At 45.1% G+C, this 18,146-nt stretch overlaps 1 protein-coding gene across 1 annotated transcript in view; it reads left to right on the forward strand.

Moving 5' to 3' along the window:
• Positions 1-18,146, forward strand: part of LOC119953678 (proton channel OTOP3-like) — a 91,493-nt gene that overhangs the window by 25,815 nt on the left and 47,532 nt on the right. Inside the window, exon 4 of the mRNA XM_038778201.1 lies at positions 17,388-17,446. Coding sequence (XP_038634129.1) covers positions 17,388-17,446 — 59 coding nt within the window. The remainder of the gene's footprint in view (positions 1-17,387; positions 17,447-18,146) is intronic.

Raw genomic sequence — 18,146 nt, forward strand, 5'->3', positions numbered from 1 at the left:
TCTTCATCCAAATCGTGCAGTTTGTTGAAGTGAATGACTATGCACAATACGGTTGCCATCCGAAACGCACTAATTTCTCAACTGCACCACAGATTCAATGCAGTTGGCCCCGAGGTGCGTTTGCGCGCCCTTTTCCTTTATCTGTATTTCTAAATACAGATTGTTGGATATTTTATTCGCTCTCGACATTTTAATTGCATCTTTCAATTTTAATTCTTTTTGCCATAATAAACGTTCTCTGAGTTTCTCATCTGTGATGCCAAAAACAATTTGATCTCTGATCAGAGTCTGACAATATAGAGAAATTGCAGGTTTGTGAACTTTAATCTTAAAATAAGTAATGAAGTAATCTACAGATTCTCCATCTTTCTGCACTCACTTTAAAGACAAATCGCTCAGAAGTTTCATTAATTTGAGCTTTGCAGTGAAGATCAAATTTTTCGATGTCTACATTAATTTTTAAAAAAACATCTTCCATGGACAATTGGAAGGAGTTATATAATAGCCTGTGGTCCAGCCATTGTTAGAAATAACGCACGTTTTCTGTTATCACTGAGGCAGATAGGTACAGTTGAAATTGCTGCTTAAATATTTTCCAATTTACATAAATTTTACCAGAAGTCCGGAACTATTTCACAGTCTGCAGTTACTCCATGAGGTCAGGACTTGTCCGGGTGAGTTGATATAACAGGTCTGGAAGCAGTCTTGCCATCAAAGTCTGAGCACATGCTGATTTTCTTTCTTAGATTCTATCTAATTTTAGCTAAATTACTTCAGTAATTAACTGGTACCATGTAAGAAATTTCCACTACTGATAGCATGCAATGTTCCTTGTATTGTTCTCCAAGCCAAATGTTGTAGCGTTTACAAAGAATATTAAGCTATGTCGTTGAAACAAAGCTAGTTTATTTTACACTACTTAAATGGTTCACACATTACTGAGTAACAGCTAGCAAAATAAAAGTCTTGAATCTATGTTACAGTAATTTATTATCTCTCTCTAATCAACCTCACACTATCCTTCTCCCTCAGCTCCTCCCAGAATGCTCAGACACAGCCTTTTATAAGACTGCTCAGTAATGCCATCTAGTGTTGATATACATGAACATCATCTTGTTAACTCTTTACTCTCCTTAGATTATACATATCATTACAACGATAGCCTTCAGTTGTGCAGCTAGCAGCCACCATGGTCAGTGGGGATTAAAGTGACCTCCACCATATTACCACGGATGGGGCTCTGTTATGGAAGTGTCCCATGGGACAGACAGGCAGCAGCTGGAGCAGCCTCCGTTAAGGGTTTACACGATACATAGATACATAGAAGATAGGAGCAGGAGGAGGCCTTTTAGCCCTTCGATCCAGTTCTGCCATTCATAGAACATAGAACAGTACAGCACAGAACAGGCCCTTCAGCCCTCAATGTTGTGCCGAGCCATGATCACCCTACTCAAACCCACGTATCCACCCTATACCCGTAACCCAACAACCCCCCCTTAACCTTACTTTTATTAGGACACTACGGGCAATTTAGCATGGCCAATCCACCTAACCCGCACATCTTTGGACTGTGGGAGGAAACCGGAGCACCCGGAGGAAACCCACGCACACAGGGGGAGGACGTGCAGACTCCACACAGACAGTGACCCAGCCGGGAATCGAACCTGGGACCCTGGAGCTGTGAAGCATTTATGCTAACCACCATGCTACCCTGCTGCCCATTCATCACGATCATGGCTGATCATCCAACTCAATAGCCCAATCCTGCTTTCTCCCCATAGCCTTTGATCCCATTCTCCCCAAGTGCTATATCCAGCCACCTCTTCAATATATTCAAAGTTTTAGCATCAACTACTTTCTGTGGTAATAAATTCCACAGGCTCACTACTCTTTGGGTGAAGAAATGTCTCCTTATATCTGTCTGAAATGGTTTACCTTGAATCCTCAGACTGTGACCCCTGGTTCTGGACACACCCACCATTGGTAACATCTTCTCTGCATCTACCCTGTCTAGTCCTGTTAGAATTTTATAAGTCTCTGTGAGATCCCCCATCATTCTTCTGAACTCCAGCGAGTACAATCCCAACCTAGTCAATCTCTCCTCATATGACAGTCCCACCATCGCTGGAATCAGTCTGGGAAACCATTGCTGCATTCCCTCGAGAGCAAGAACATCCTTCCTCAGAGAAGGAGACCAAAACTGCACACAATACTCCAAGGATGGCCTCACCAAGGCCCTGTACAATTGCAGCAACACATCCCTGCTTCTATACTCAAAACCTCTTGCAATGAAGGCCAACATACCATTAGCCTTCTTTATCGCCTGCTGCAACTGAATGCTTACTTTCAGCGAATGGTGCACAAGGACACCCAGGTCCCGCTGCACACTCCCCTCTCTCAATTTACAATCATTCAGGTAGTAATCTGCCTTCCTGTTTTTGCTTCCAAAATGAATAACCTCACACTTATCCAAATTATACTGCATCTGCCATTGGTTTGCCCACTCGCCCAACCTGTCCAGATCTTGCTGTAGGATCCCTGCATCCTCGTCACAATTCACCTTCCCACCTAATCTGGTATCATCTGCAAACTTTGATATGTTACATTTTGTTCCCTCATCCAAATCATTAATATGTATTGCGAATAGCTGGGGTCCCAGCACCAATCCCTGTGGTACCCCACTGGTTACTGCCTGCCAATATGAAAAGGACTCATTAATCGCAACTCTTGTTTCCTCTCTGCCAACCAGTTTTCTATCCACCTCAATACATTTCCTCCAATCCCATGTGCTTTAATTTTACACAATAATCTCTTATGCGGGACTTTGTCAAATGCCATCTGAAAGTCCAAATATACCACATCAACTGGCTCCCCCTTGTCGACTGTACGGGTTGCTTACCTCTTCAAAGAATTCCAACAGATTTGTCAAGCATGATTTTCCCTTCATAAATCCATGCTGACTCTGACTGATCCTGCCACTGCTTTCTAAATGTACTGCTATAAAGTCCTTGATAATGGATTCAAGCATTTTCCCCACTACCGATATTAGGCTTACGGGTCTATAATTCCCTGCTTTCTCTCGACCTCCTTTTTGAATATCGGAGTGACGTGAGCTACCCTCCAATCTGCAGGGACAGTTCCAGAGTCTATCGAATCCCGAAAGATGACCACCAATGCATCCACTATTTCCAGAGCCACCTCCTTATGCACTCTGGGATGCAGATTCTCAGCCCCTGGGGATTTATCCGCCTTCAATCCCATCAATTTTCCCAGCACCATTTCTCTGCTAATGTTGATCTCCCTCAGTTCTTCCCTCTCACTAAACCTTTAATTCTCCAACATTTCTGGGATCTGATTTGTGTCCTCATTTGTGAAGACAGAACCAAAGTACATATTTAATTGCCCAGCCATTTCTTTGTCCCTTATTATGCATTCCCCTGTTTCTGTCTGTCGTGGGCCTACATTTCTCTTCACCAATCTCTTTCTCTTCACATATCTGTAGAAACTCTTAGTGTCAGTCTTTATGCTCCCTGCAAACTTCCTTTCGTACTGTACTTTCCTCTTCTTAATCAATCCCTTTGCCCTCCTTTGATGAATTCTAAACTGCTCCCAATCCTCAGACCTATTATTTTTCTAGGCCAATCTATATGCTTCTTCCTTGGATCGGATACTATTTATAATTTCCTTTGTAAGCCATGGATTGGCTCTCTTACCCACTTTGCTTTTGTGCCAGACAAGAATGAACAGTTGCTGTAGTTCCTCCATGCGTTCCTTGAATGTTTGCCATTGCCTATCCACTGCCATCCCTTTAAGTAACTCTCCCCAATCTATCAAGGTCAACTCACACCTCATATCCTCATCGTTCTCTTTATTAAGATTCAGCACCCTATTCTCCGAATCAGCTACTTCACTCTCCACCTTGATAAAAAATTCTGCCATGTTATGGTCGCTCATCCCCAAGGGGGCTCGTGCAGCCAGATTGGCAATGGTTCCCTTCTCATTACACAGGACTGAGTCTAAGATGACCTGCTCTCTGTCATAATATACACACAGGTATATGATGGTGCACAGACAGGCAGTGATTGACACACAGGATGACCAATGAACACAGAACACAGCAGCCAATCACCAGACAGGACACAATCACTATAAAGCCAGAGAACACTAGTTTTCCCGCTCTCTTGGGATCCAGCCTCTGAGACAGTCAGAGCCTGTGAGAAACAACTAGAACAGACACCATGTGGTAGTAAGATGGTCTGGTCAGGTTAGCCTCGGGTCTCCAGTCAACTCAGCATAGTGTCAACCCACAGTTAAAGCATGTATGATAGTTAAGAGTTCAATAAAATAGAGTTGCATTTCTTCAAGTGTTGGAAGCCAGTCTCTCTCACTGCTGCAGTAAACGCAGTCCTCGCAGACCCAGCTTACCCAACACATCATCTAGTTGGTTACTCCACATATTGGTCAAGAAAACCATCACGTATACACTCCAGGAATTCCTCCTCCATAGCATTGTGGCTTATTTGATTTTCCCAATCTATGTGAAGATTAAAATCCTCCATGATCACCGATATTCCCTTGTTACATGCATCTTTAATTTCTTGTTTAATGCCATTCCCAACCTCACCAGTGCAGTCTGGGGGTCTATATATGACCCCCACTAATGTTTTTTGTCCCTTGGTATTACTCAACTCTACCCATACAGATTCCACATTGTCAGAGCTAATATCCTTTCTCACTATTGTGTTAATTTCCTCTTTAACCAGCAGTGCCACGCCACCACCCTTTCTTTTATACCTGGCCTTCCTAAATACTGAGAACCCTGGGGCATTCAGTTCCCATCCCTGGTCACCCTGCAGCCACGTCTCCGTAATCCCAATTATATCATACCCATTATATCTATCTGTGCGATCAGTTCATCCACTTTATTGCAAATGCTCCGTGCATTAAGGCACAGGGCCTTTAAGTTTGTCTTTTTCACAACAATACGAGGGGGAGGGTGATGTCATGGATGACCCACAGGCACTGAGACCCCTCATCTCCCCCCAGCCCAGGGGCAAACCCAACAATGGCATCGTGGTATTGTCACTTGGCATAGTAAACCAGAGACCCAGAGTGATGCTCTGAGGACCCAGGTTCAAATCCCACCACTGCAGATAGTGAAATTTCAATTCAATTAAATATCTGCAATTAAAAGTTTAATGATGACCACAAAACCATTGGTCATAAAAACCCATCTGGTTCACTAATGTCCTTCACGGAGGAAATCAGCCCTCCTTACCTGGTCTAGCCTACATGTAATGTAGTTGACTCTTAAGTGCTGTAGCCATCTGGGATGGCCTCTTACAACAAGCAGCATGGACGTTCGCAAAGCCTAAAGGGAAATGTGGCCAATGTAAGATTCAGGCAAGCACAGAGTCTGCATGTATATTCGTGAGCAGAGAATCCAGACAGCATCGAAACCCACAGCTGATTAGCCTTTAATGACCCATCTCCGTCAGACAAAGGACTGATACTCAGGTATCCGGGATGATTCCAGACATTTTGGCGCCACTCCCTTTACTCAGGAAGCATAAACAGCAAGGTCAATGACTGCTTAGGACACATCCAGCCATCAAGGCACCCGCTCCTTTATTAGCTCAGATCGAAAGCAGTGATCAAGAACTGCCCAATAATTGGGTCCAAACCTAAGGACCGCCCAAAAGAGGCGAAACCCCCCCCCCCCCCAAGGATAAAGAGAGACACTACCATGTGTTCGATCTCTTTTGGACCTGGCACTCCGGCAACTGCGACACCACGACCAGAAGCAAGTCCAAGTTCAACGCTCGCTACCAGACGGATGAGCCTAGCTGAACCGCAGTTACTTCTCCAGACCCAGAAGATCCAGATTCAAACAAAGGCCACTGTTCCTCTGACCTAAGCCTGAAGTTAAGTACAGGTTGTCATAGTTTAGTTCGTAGTGTTTCTGTTGCATGTATAAGTTAATCTTGTGTGTCAATAAAGTATTATTGAACTTGAACTAACTAACTGGTTGTTGGGTCTTTGATCGATATCCGGTTGAACCTTGTGGTGGTTTAATTTGATACCTGGCAACTCTGAAAGTAATATCATATCAAAATCTAGACAAAGAAGGGCAACCTTATTGACTGCCATATTTATAGTGACTAAATATAGCAACATTATTGGCGACTGGTGGGACTCAACCCAGAAGTGATTTGTCACTCCAAGAGAACCCACAAAACGTTTGAATTAGAAACCCAATTGGAAAAAAGTGAAAGAAACCACAAGTGTCAGACCAGTATCGATCAAACCTCCAAGATTCAGAAGTGAATGAAAATGAAAATCGCTTATTGTCACAAGTAGGCTTCAATCAAAGTTACTGTGAAAAGCCTCTAGTCGCCACATTCCGGTGCCTGTTTGGGGAGGCTGGTACGGGAATTGAACCATGCTGCTGGCTTGCCTTTGTCTGCTTTAAAAGCCAGCAATTTAGCCCAGTGTGCTAAACCAGCCCCTAAAATGAAAATCCACTGTTTAAAAAAGGAGGTAGGCAGAAAGTGGGTAATTATAGGCCAGTGAGCTTAACTTCGGGAGTAGGAAAGATGCTGGAATCTATCATCAAGGAAGAAATAGCGAGGCATCTGGATAGAAATTGTCCCATGGGCAGAAGCAGCATGGGTTCATAAAGGGCAGGTCATGCCTAACTAATTTAGTGGAATTTTTTGAGGACATTACCAGAGCGGTAGATAACGGGGAGCCAATGGATGTGGTATATCTTGATTTCCAGAAAGCCTTTGACAAGATGCCACGCAAAAGATTGCTGCATAAGATAAAGATGCATGGCATTAAGGGTAAAGTAGTAGCATGGATAGAGGATTGGTTAGTTAATGGAAAGCAAAGAGTGGGGATTAATGGGTGTTCATCTGGTTGGCAATCAGTAGCTAGTGGTGTCCCTCAGGGTTCAGTGTTGTTCACAATTTACATAGATGATTTGGAGTTGGGGCCCAAGTGCAATGTGTCCAAGTTTGCAGACGACACTAAGATGAGTGGTTTAGCAAAAAGTGCAGAGGATACAGGAACAGAGCAGTGTCCAGGGGCCTGCCGGGAAGTTAAGTTTACCTTTTAAAAAAAACTTACCTTTAGAGCTGCAGGAAGTAGGCCGTGGGGATTTCTGGGAAGATTTGTTAGTACCTGTATATAAGTTGGGCAGTTGCTAAACCGAGATACTACACTTGTAGTGTCCCCCACCCTTCCAACTACTCTAACCGAAGGGGTTGAAGGAATATCAGGTAAGCTCATCCTTTCTTTTTCTTGTTTTATCTAGAGGGGTTGGCTGGGAAGGCAGTACAATGTTCCTCCTGTAGAATGCTTGAGGTGAGGGAAGCCGTTAGTGTCCCTTCTGATTTCATCTGTGGGAAATGCACCCAACTCCAGCTCCTCAGAAACTGTTAGGGAGCTGGAGCTGGATGAACTTCAGATCATTCGGGAGGCAGAGGTGGTCATAGATAGAAGCTTCAGGGATGTAGTTACTCCGAAGAATGAAGATAGATGGGTGACGATGAGAGGGGCTGGGAGGAAGCAGTCAGTGCAGGGATCCTCTGTGGTCGTTCCCCTTAGTAACAAGTATACCGCTTTGGATACTGGTGGGGGTGGGGGTGGGGGGGGGGGGGACTTACCAGGGGTAGGCCATGGGGGACAGGTCTCTGGCACAGAATCTGTCCCTGTTGCTCAGAAGGGAAGGGGGGAGAGGAGTAGAGCATTAGTCATTGGAGACTCCATAGTTAGGGGGATAGATAGGAGATTCTGTGGGAACGAGAGAGACTCGCAGTTGGTGTATTGCCTCCCAGGTGCCAGGGTCCGCGATATCTCGGATCGTGTTTTTGGGATCCTTAAGGGGGAGGGGGAAGCAGCCCCAAGTCGTGGTCCTCATAGGTACCAACGACATAGGTAGGAAAAGGGATAGGGATGTAAGGCAGGAATTTAGCGAGCTAGGGTGGAAACTTAGATCTCAGACAAACAGAATTATTATCTCTGGGTTGTTACCCGTACCACGTGCTAGCGAGACGAGGAATAGGGAGAGAGAGCAGTTGAACATGTGGCTACAGGGATGGTGCAGGAGGGAGAGTTTCAGATTCCTGGATAATTGGGGCTCATTCTGAGGTAGGTGGGACCTCTACAAACGGGATGGTCTACACCTGGACCACAGGGGTACTAATATCCTGGGGGGGGGGGGGGGGGGGGGGGGGGGGGGGGGGGGGGGGGGGGGGGGGAGAATTTGCTAATGCTCTTCAGGAGGGTTTTAAACTAATTCAGCAGGGGATTGGGAACCTGAATTGTAGCTCCAGTACACAAGAGGTTGAGAGTAGTGAGGCCATGAGTAAGGTTTAAAAGTTGCAGGAATGTACCGGCAGGAAGAAAGGTGGTTTAAAGTGCGTCTACTTCAATGCTAAGAGCATCCGGAATAAGGTGGGTGAACTTGAGGCATGGGTTGGTACCTGAGACTTCTATGTTGTGGCCATTTTGGAGACATGGGTAGAGCAGGGACAGGAATGGTTGTTGCAGGTTCCAGGGTTTAGATATTTCAGTAAGCTCAGGGAAGGTGGTAAGAGAGGGGGAGGGGTGGCATTGTTAGTCAAGGACAGTATTACGGTGGCAGAAAGGATGTTTGATGAGGACTCATCTACTGAGGTAGTATGGGCTGAGGTTAGAAACAGGAAAGGAGAGGTCACCCTGTTAGGGTTTTCTATAGGCCTCCGAAAAGTTCCAGAGATGTAGAGGAAAGGATTGCAAAGATGATTCTAGATAGGAGCGAAAGTAACAGGGTCGTTGTTATGGGGGACTTTAACTTTCCAAATATTGACTGGAAACACTATAGTTCGAGTACTTTAGATGGGTCCATTTTTGCCCAATGTGTGCAGGAGGGTTTCCTGATGCAGTATGTAGATAGGCCAACGAGAGGCGTGGCCATATTGGATTTGGTACTGGGTAATGAACTAGGACAGGTGTTAGATTTGGAGGTAGGTGAGCACTTTGGTGATAGTGACCACAATTCGATTATGTTTACTTTAGTGATGGAAAGGGATAGGTATACACCGCAGGGCAAAGGGAAAGGCAATTATGATGCGATGAGGCAAGACTTAGGATGCATCGGATGGAGAGGAAAACTGCAGGGGATGGGCACAATGGAAATGTGGAGCATGTTCAAGGAACAGCTACTGTGTGTCCTTGATAAATATGTACCTGTCAAGCAGGGAGGAAGTGGTCAAGCGAGCGAACAGTAGTTTACTAAGGCAGTTGAAACACTTGTCAAGAGGAAGAAGGAGGCTTATGTAAAGATGAGACGTGAAGGTTCAGTTAGGGCGCTCAAGAGTTACAAGTTAGCTAGGAAGGATCTAAAGAGAGAGCTAAGAAGAGCCAGGAGGGGACGTGAGAAGTCTTTGGCAGGTAGGATCAAGGATAACCCTAAAGCTTTCTATAGGTATGTCAGGAATAAAAGAATGACTCGGGTAAGAGTAGGGCCAGTCAAGGACAGTAGTGGGAAGTTGTGCATGGAGTCCGAGGAGATAGGAGAGGTGCTAAATGAATATTTTTCATCAGTATTCACACAGGAAAAAGACAATGTTGTCGAGGAGAATACTGAGATACAGGCTACTAGACTAGTAGGGCTTGAGGTTCATAAGGAGGAGGTGTTAGCGATTCTGGAAAGTGTTAAAATAGATAAGTCCCCTGGGCTGGATGGGATTTATCCTAGGATTCTCTGGGAAGCTAGGGAGGAGATTGCTGAGCCTTTGGCTTTGATCTTTAAGTCATCTTTGTCTCCAGGAATAGTGCCAGAAGACTGGAGGATAGCAAATGTTGTCCCCTTGTTCAAGAAGGGGAGTAGAGACAACCCCGGTAACTATAGACCAGTGAACCTTACGTCTGTTGTGGGCAAAGTCTTGGAAAGGTTTATAAGAGATAGGATGTATAATCATCTGGAATGGAATAATTTCATTAGAAATAGTCAACATGGTTTTGTGAAGGGTAGGTTGTGCCCCACAAACCTTATTGAGTTCTTTGAGAAGATGACCAAACAGGTGGATGAGGGTAAAGCATTTGATGTGGTGTATATGGATTTCAGTAAAGCGTTTGATGAGGTTCCCCACGGTAGGCTATTGCAAAAAATACAGAGGCATGGGATTCAGGGTGATTTAGCAGTTTGGATCAGAAATTGGCTAGCTGGAAGAAGACAAAGAGTGGTGGTTGATGGGAAATTTTCAGACTGGTGTCCAGTTACTAGTGGTGTACCACAAGGATCTGTTTTGGGGCCACTGCTGTTTGTCATTTTTATAGATGACCTGGAGGAGGGCGTAGAAGGATGGGTGAGTAAATTTGCAGATGACACTAAAGTCGGTGGAGTTGTGGACAGTGCAGAAGGATGTTACAAGTTACAGAGGGACATAGATAAGCTGCAGAGCTGGGCTGACAGGTGGTGAATGGAGTTTAATGCAGAAAAGTGTGAGGTGATTCATTTTGGAAGGAATAACAGGAAGACAGAGTACTGGGCTAATGGTAAGATTCTTGGTATTGTGGATGAGCAGAGAAATCTCGGTGTCCATGTACATAGATCCCTGAAAGTTGCCACCCAGGTTGAGAGGGTTGTTAAGAAGGCGTATTGGGAGAGGAATTGAGTTTCAGAGCCATGAGGTCATGTTGCAGTTGTAGAAAATTCTGGTGTGGCCGCATTTGGAGTATTGCGTGCAGTTCTGGTCGCCGCATTATAGGAAGGATGTGGATGCATTGGAAAGGGTACAGAGGAGATTTGCCAGGATGTTGCCTGGTATGGGGTGGAAGATCTTATGAGGAAAGGCTGAGGGACTTAAGGCTGTTTTCGTTAGAGAGAAGAAGGTTAAGAGGTGACTTAATTGAGGCATACAAGATGATCAGAGGATTAGATAGGGTGGACAGTGAGAGCCTTTTTCCTCGGATGGTGATGTCTAGCACGAGGGGACACAGCTTTAAATTGAGGGGAGATAGATATAGGACAGAGGTGGGTTGTTTACTCAGAGAGCAGTAAGGGCGTGGAATGCCCTGCCTGCAACAGTTGGGGCAGCAGGGTAGCATGGTGGTTAGCATAAATGCTTCACAGCTCCAGGGTCCCAGGTTCGATTCCCGGCTGGGTCACTGTCTGTGTGGAGTCTGCACGTCCTCCCCCTGTGTGCGTGGGTTTCCTCCGGGTGCTCCGGTTTCCTCCCACAGTCCAAAAGATGTGCGGGTTAGGTGGATTGGCCATGCTAAATTGCCCGTAGTGTCCTAATAAAAAAAGTAAGGTTAAGGGGGAGGTTTTTGGGATACGGGTATAGGGTATAGGGTATAGGGTGGATACGTGGGTTTGAGTAGGGTGATCATGGCTCGGCACAACATTGAGGGCCGAAGGGCCTGTTCTGTGCTGTACTGTTCTATGTTCTATGTTCTAACAGTAGTGGACTCGCCAACATTTGGTATTCAAATGGTCATTGGATAGGCATATGGACGATAAGGGAATAGTGTAGATTGGCTTTAGAGGGGTTTCACAGGTCGGCGCAACATCGAAGGCCAAAGGGCCTGTACTGCGCTGTAATGTTCAATGCTCTCGCATATCTTGTCTCCCAAATGGTTGGTTTTTTAAAAAATGAGGGAGTCACATATGGTGACAATTCTAAATGGGAAGTTGAGGAGAAACAGGCAAACGAGATATTAAACAACAAGATAATAACAGATATTATGCTTGTATCCCCGGGAACATACAAATATACCAGGAGACGGAGGAAGACAAAGACAAAATGAAGACGGACCTGATGACCTGCATCATGATCGTCATTGGATCACTACAGTTGCGTGCCTTATCAGCCCCTATGCCCTTAACACAGGCCCTAAACATGGCCACCCAATACAATGCCCCTAGCCTGGACACCACACCACACATAGAAATAGCCACTGATACCCCGGCATGGTGCAAAAACATCATAAAGTGGCCCTTTCTTACACGGTAGAAGCCCTATTGATTGTAGCAATACTTTGCAGTGTAGTACAGACCATTAGACTTTGGCAAAGGAGAGCCTCCCACCCCCCAGTATACACACTCAGAGCCCCTTTTCTCGGACTTCAACAGACACCACACTCTTTTTGTAGCCTAATAAATTCTGCGGTTTTCAAGGCAAATTACTTTCTCGGTAAATGGCATAAATGTTAAGTAGAAATGTGATGCTGCTCTTGTTTATTTTGTACTGTAATATAAGTTCCTTTGGTTATTAGCTAGCAGCGCAAGCGTAGTTTAGGCAAGGACAGTTAGAGGTTCCCCTTTGTGTAAAGAAGTTGAAATGTACAATTTAATGTTATAATGCCCCCTTAAAAATTTGTATAGATGTGTGATGTATTAAAAAACTTAGGTAAATGTTCCAATCCATAGGACAGAGTAGGATAGAACCTGTCCTTGACTAAGGGTGTCTGGCACACCAGAAGAAGGTTCAGTAGTGTGATCCATCACGCTTCACGTTTAGGATCAAGAGGACAGACTGTAGCCATCTGGGATGGCCACTTACAAGAAGAAACATCGACGTTTGCAAAGCCAAAAGGGAAATGTGGCCAATGTAAGATTCAGGCAGGCACGGAGCCTGAATGTATATTTGTGTGCAGAGAATCCAGACAGCATCGAAACCCCCAGCCGATTAGCATTGTAATGACCCATCTCCGTAAGACAAAGGGCTGGTACTCGGGTAACCGATACAATTCCAGACACATCGGCACCGCTCCTTTTACTCAGAAAGCATGACCAGCAAGGTCAATGACCGCTTAGGACACGCCCAGCCACCAAGTAACTTGCATCTTTATTGGCTCAGATCAGAGGCAGTGATTGAGAACTACCCAATTAATTGGGTCCAAACCTAAGGACAGCCCGAAAGAGCACAAAACCCCCCAAGGATAAAGAGAGACACTGCCATGTGTTCGATCTCTTCAACGTCTATCTCCAACTGTAGCACCACGACCAGAAGCAAGTCCAAGTTCAACGCTCGCTACTATACGGCTGAGCCTAGCTGAACCGCAGTTACTTCTCCAGACCCAAAAGATCCAGATTCAAACAAAGGCCACTGTTCCTCTGATCTAAGCCGGGTGCCTGAAGTTAAGTACAGGCTGTCATAGTTATTAGGTGTAGTTTAGCTCGTAGTGTTTCTGTTGCATGTATAAGTTAATCTTGTGTGTCAATAAAGTATTATCGAACTTGAACTAACTAACTGGTTGTTGGGTCTTTGATCAATATCCGGTTGAACCTTGTGGTGGTTTAATTTGATACCTGGCGACTCTGAAAGTAATATCATATCAATATCGAGACAAAGAAGGGCAACCTTATTGACAGCCATATTTAGAGCAACTAAATATAGCAACAGTGCCCACTCAAGGGATGGACAATAAATGCCGGCCCAGCCTGCAATGCCCACATCCCATTAACAAATAACTCCCCACCCCTCCCCACTGAGCCCACTCCCACCTAAGCACTGGGGCCCCGGTGCCCCCGGGCTGACCACCCAATCTCTAAGATGGCTACTCACCGTCTTAGTAGTGGTTTTCCCCATGTGTCTGTTGTCCTTTTAGCAAGTTGAAGTTGTGGGTTTTCAAGGTGCTGTCAAAGGAAGCTTGGTGAGTTGCTGTAGCCTATTTTATACATGGTACACACTTCTGTCACTGTGCATCAGTGTTGGGATGTTCAAAGTGGTGGATGGGGTGGCGATGAATCAGGCACCTTTGTCTGGCATTGGATAGGTTGGTGTTTGGTTTAATGAATTGATTTGATTAGCTGATGTGATTAATGTAAGGAATTGATATATATATCATATTATATAACTTGCAGTAATTGGTTTTCAAATCTTGGTTTAACATACAGGCCGGTGAAGTGTCTGCCAGGGCTGTAATTAAAGTGTTGGATAATCATTCATTCCAACCATGTACTTGTTTATCTATATGGGGTTAATATAATATTTTGTATTTTGGAAGGCTCTCTGGAGTGGAGATAATTTTTTAAAATATAAATTTAGAGTACCCAATTCATTTTTTCCAATTAAGGGGCAATTCAGCGTGGCCAATCCACCTAACCTGCACATCTTTGGGTTGTGGGGGTGAGACCCACGCAAACACGGGGAGAATGTGCAAACTCCCCACGGACAGAGCCAGAGCTGGGATTGAACCTGGGACCTCGGCGCCGTGAGGCTGCAGAGCTAACCCACTGCGCCACCGTGCCGCCCTCCCCTTAGATAATTAAATAAATTGTTTTTAGACTTATGTAAGCCGGTCATGGGACATCTGAGTGGGATAGAGATGAGGTAAATAATGGGCCAAGTCAGGTCTGTAGCAAGCATTTAGGCTGTAGGATTTCTTAGTCTGACAAAGGCAGAAGAATCTGCAGGCTGCTCCTGTTGGGGTCTCTCTCGCCCTCTCCAAGCAGTCTTTCCAAGAAATCTACACAAAAGTACCCCTGTGTTGACAAACTTTATTTACCAATTGCTTTTGATCTGCAATGGGTTTTGCTTAATTGGAGATAGAGAAAGTATAAGTCAGTAGAAGTAAATAGAATTTACAGTGCAGGAGGGCATTCAGTCCATTGAGTCTACACCACCCCCTGAAAAAGCACTTTACCTAAGCCCAAACCTCCACCATATCCCTGCAAACCAACATCCCCACCAAACAATTTAGCGTGACCAATCCACCTAAACCCACACATCTTTGGACTGTGGGAGGAAACCGAAGCACCCGGAGGAAACCCAACGCAGACACGGGGAGAACGTGCAGACTCCTCAGACAGTACCCAAGCCGGAAATCGAACCTGGGTCCTTGGTGCTATGAAGCAACTGTGTTAACCACTGTGCTACAGTGCCGATTTGTAGTTAATATTTCCTTTTAAGAATTGTTTAATTGTTAATTGAAAAGCCATTTTCTGTGATATTAATATGTTTAACTCTGAGTGAATAATAAAGTTTATTTTAATATAAAAGTTACCCGTTGGTCAGTGGAATCACACCGGGGTGAAGTATCTTTTCCTCAGTTTACAAATTGGGGGGTCAGATTGGGATCATAACAGTATTTACAATGCTGAAACAGGTCATTCAGCCCAAGTAACCCATTCCGCTATTGATATTCCATACACACCTCCTCCAGCATCATCCAACCCCACTAATAAATCCTTCCATTCCTTCTTCCCTTATGTACTTACCCAACTTCCCTTTAAATGCGTCTTGTCTCAACTACTCCCTGTGGTAGAGACGATTATTAGTAACTATGTTCTATTTATGGCTCCCAGTTCTGATCTCTCCCACAAATGGAATCAACCTCTCTACCTCACTAAACCCATCTTCATTTTAAAGACCTCTATCAGGTCACCCCTCAGTTTTCCCTTTCTTGATATGAAGAGCCACAGGCTGTTCAATCTATGTTGCTGACTATAACCTCACAGTTCTGCTAGGATTCTATCCCAAGGCCTATCCATTTTACAATGCAAGGACCAGAATCCTCTGCAGTATTCCCAAATGTCACCTAATTAAGGTCCTGGCTGGACATAACTTCTGCTTTTCACTTCTATCCCTCTAGAAATGAACCTCAGTGATTTTATAAGCCTGTCTTGCCGCTTTTAGAGATATGTACATCTGTAGCCCCAAGTTTCTCTGTGCCTCTACCACATTTAGACTTATTTTATAAGCAATCTCTAACCTCCTTATTCCGCCTACCAAAATATTCTGCCTCACATTTATAATTACGGAAGTTGAATAGCCAATTAGAATAATATAATCATAGAATCTACAGTGCAGAAGGAGGCCATTCGGCCCATCGAGTCTGCACTCGCTCTTGGAAAGAGTGCCCTACCCAAGCCCACACCTCCACCCTATCCCCATAACCCAGTAACCCCATCCAACACTAAGGGCAATTTTGGACACTAAGGACAATTTATCATGGCCAATCCACCTAACCTGCACATCTTTGGACTGTGCTGCACATCTTTGGACTGTGGGAGGAAACCGGAGCACCAGGAGGAAACCCACGCACACACGGGGAGAACGTGCAGACTCCGCACAGACAGTGACCCAAGCCAGGAATCGAACCTGAGACCCTGGAGCTGCGAAGCAATCATGCTAACCACAATACTACCGTGCTGCCCGTAAAATTACATGCCCATTATGCAAGTTTATCTGTGTCTACCTTGATTTTGGCCTGTTCCTTCTCTCTATTCACTCTCTCCAATATGGGGTCAGTTGCAAATATTGACAATGGGACCTGGCAGTTACCATAGCAACCTCAGCCGCTCTCCATCTGTACCCATTCCAGCGGGAGGTCAGGGATAGGAATCCGGACTGGGAAACATTGTCCTGCTGTATTTTAAACTGGAACTCTGGTGACAACAGCAACAACCCTCAGCAGCTGAGTGAAAGGAACCCAGTAGAGTGATAGTCAAATCAGAAGAAGGAAATACAGGTCACGGGGGTGATTCAGTGACCCTGTTGCACAACGGGTGAATCCCGCCAGAGCCCCAAACTGGGCTCTGCGCCTGGCACCAGGCCAATCACCAGTCAACAGGGTCACTCCAACCAGCGCAATCTGGATCTTGCCTTTATTGGGCAAATTCACATCTGCATATTTAAATGAGCCTAATGCTGCACCTGGGAGACTTTGCCAGGGCATTGCTTAGTACTGGCCCACACCTCGGCCGGTCTCGCAGGGAATTAGAGACTCCCAGGTGGTCAGGGATTGGGCAGAGTGGTACCCTGGCACTGCCAGCCTAGCAATGCCGGGGCACTGCCAACTGTTCAGTGCCATGTTGACACTGCCAGGGGTCTGGCTTTGGGGGAACCTTGCCACTTGAAGGGGGGAGTACAATATGGTGGTTCCCAGCACCCTCAACAAAATTGGGGGGGAGAGGGGGGGGAGCCAAAAAGCAGGGGGGGCGGAGAAACAGTCAGGGTTGTCAATCAAAATAGTGCCCAATCTGCGAGGGGCCGTTCCTGTTGGCGAGGTCAGCTCGAGATCAGCTCGCCAGCAGGGGATCTCTGAGTGCGGCCTCAGTGGAGAGGCCCAGAGGCAAAAAAATCCCCAAAACTGCCATCGAATGGTGGGTTGATTCCCGGAGTTGCAGCTGCCAAGGATCTCACATGCCCAAAAGCTGCATTAGTTTACAGACCACTGAATCACACCCCACATTTTCCAGGGTAGTCACAAGAAGACTGGATTTACCTCCGTCTCTACTCTCATATAATCAATCCTTACATTTCCTTATTTTAGGTGACAGAGAGATAAGGGAGAACATCAGTAACTGAGAAGAAACTTAGCTGCTTAGTTAAGAACGACAAGTGAAGCTTTATAGAGAATAATTTCTGTTTATCTCTTATTATTTTCAGACCTACTTCTTGTGGTTTCATTCTAAAGGTTGCACCCACGTACGCCGTAATATCGCCAGGTAGGAAGTGCTCATTAATTTCTATGAGAAATATGAATGCCCAATAGACGAGAACACAGCTCTTTCCTTCCTGAGATCCAGAGCAATGTGATGGTGGGCCCTTCTCTCTGACTATAAAGGTCTCATGTAAAATGATCTTGTGCAGATTTGGCCAGTTACAGTGGGCAATTGAGTACAGCTTGTTATTAATTGACATTTAATTTTTTTTTAAACATTTCTATTCAAATTTTCAATATTTTAATATTTTTCCTCCCACCTCTGATAGCAACCAGATCCACAAAGTTTAAAATAAATAAACCCATCTCTTGTGGAATCCCTCATCTGCCCCTCTCAGAGCAAATTTCAGCTTCTACAAGCTGAGAAAGAGTGGCAGGAGGTTCAAAGGGAACATCAATCCCAGCATTCACAAGTGGCCTGTTTCTGTGCTGTAACGTAAAAGAGAATTGGAGAGGCAGAGAAATGTAAGGAGGCAAATTCCAGAGCTTAAGACTTATATAATAAGACATGACCAAAACTGCTGGGGCAAAAAAAAGGCAGGGATGCACAAGAAACAAGAGTTAAAGGAACAGAAACATGTTGGATGAGATTATAGGGATATTGAGGGAAATGGTAAGCTTGACCTCTTCAGACACTTCCTGAGTCCAGTATAACAGCCTCACACTCGACAAGAACAATATCGAAATGGACAGAACAAGCAAAC

This window comes from Scyliorhinus canicula, chromosome 18 (assembly GCF_902713615.1).
Source record: "Scyliorhinus canicula chromosome 18, sScyCan1.1, whole genome shotgun sequence".
Lineage (NCBI taxonomy): Eukaryota > Metazoa > Chordata > Chondrichthyes > Carcharhiniformes > Scyliorhinidae > Scyliorhinus > Scyliorhinus canicula.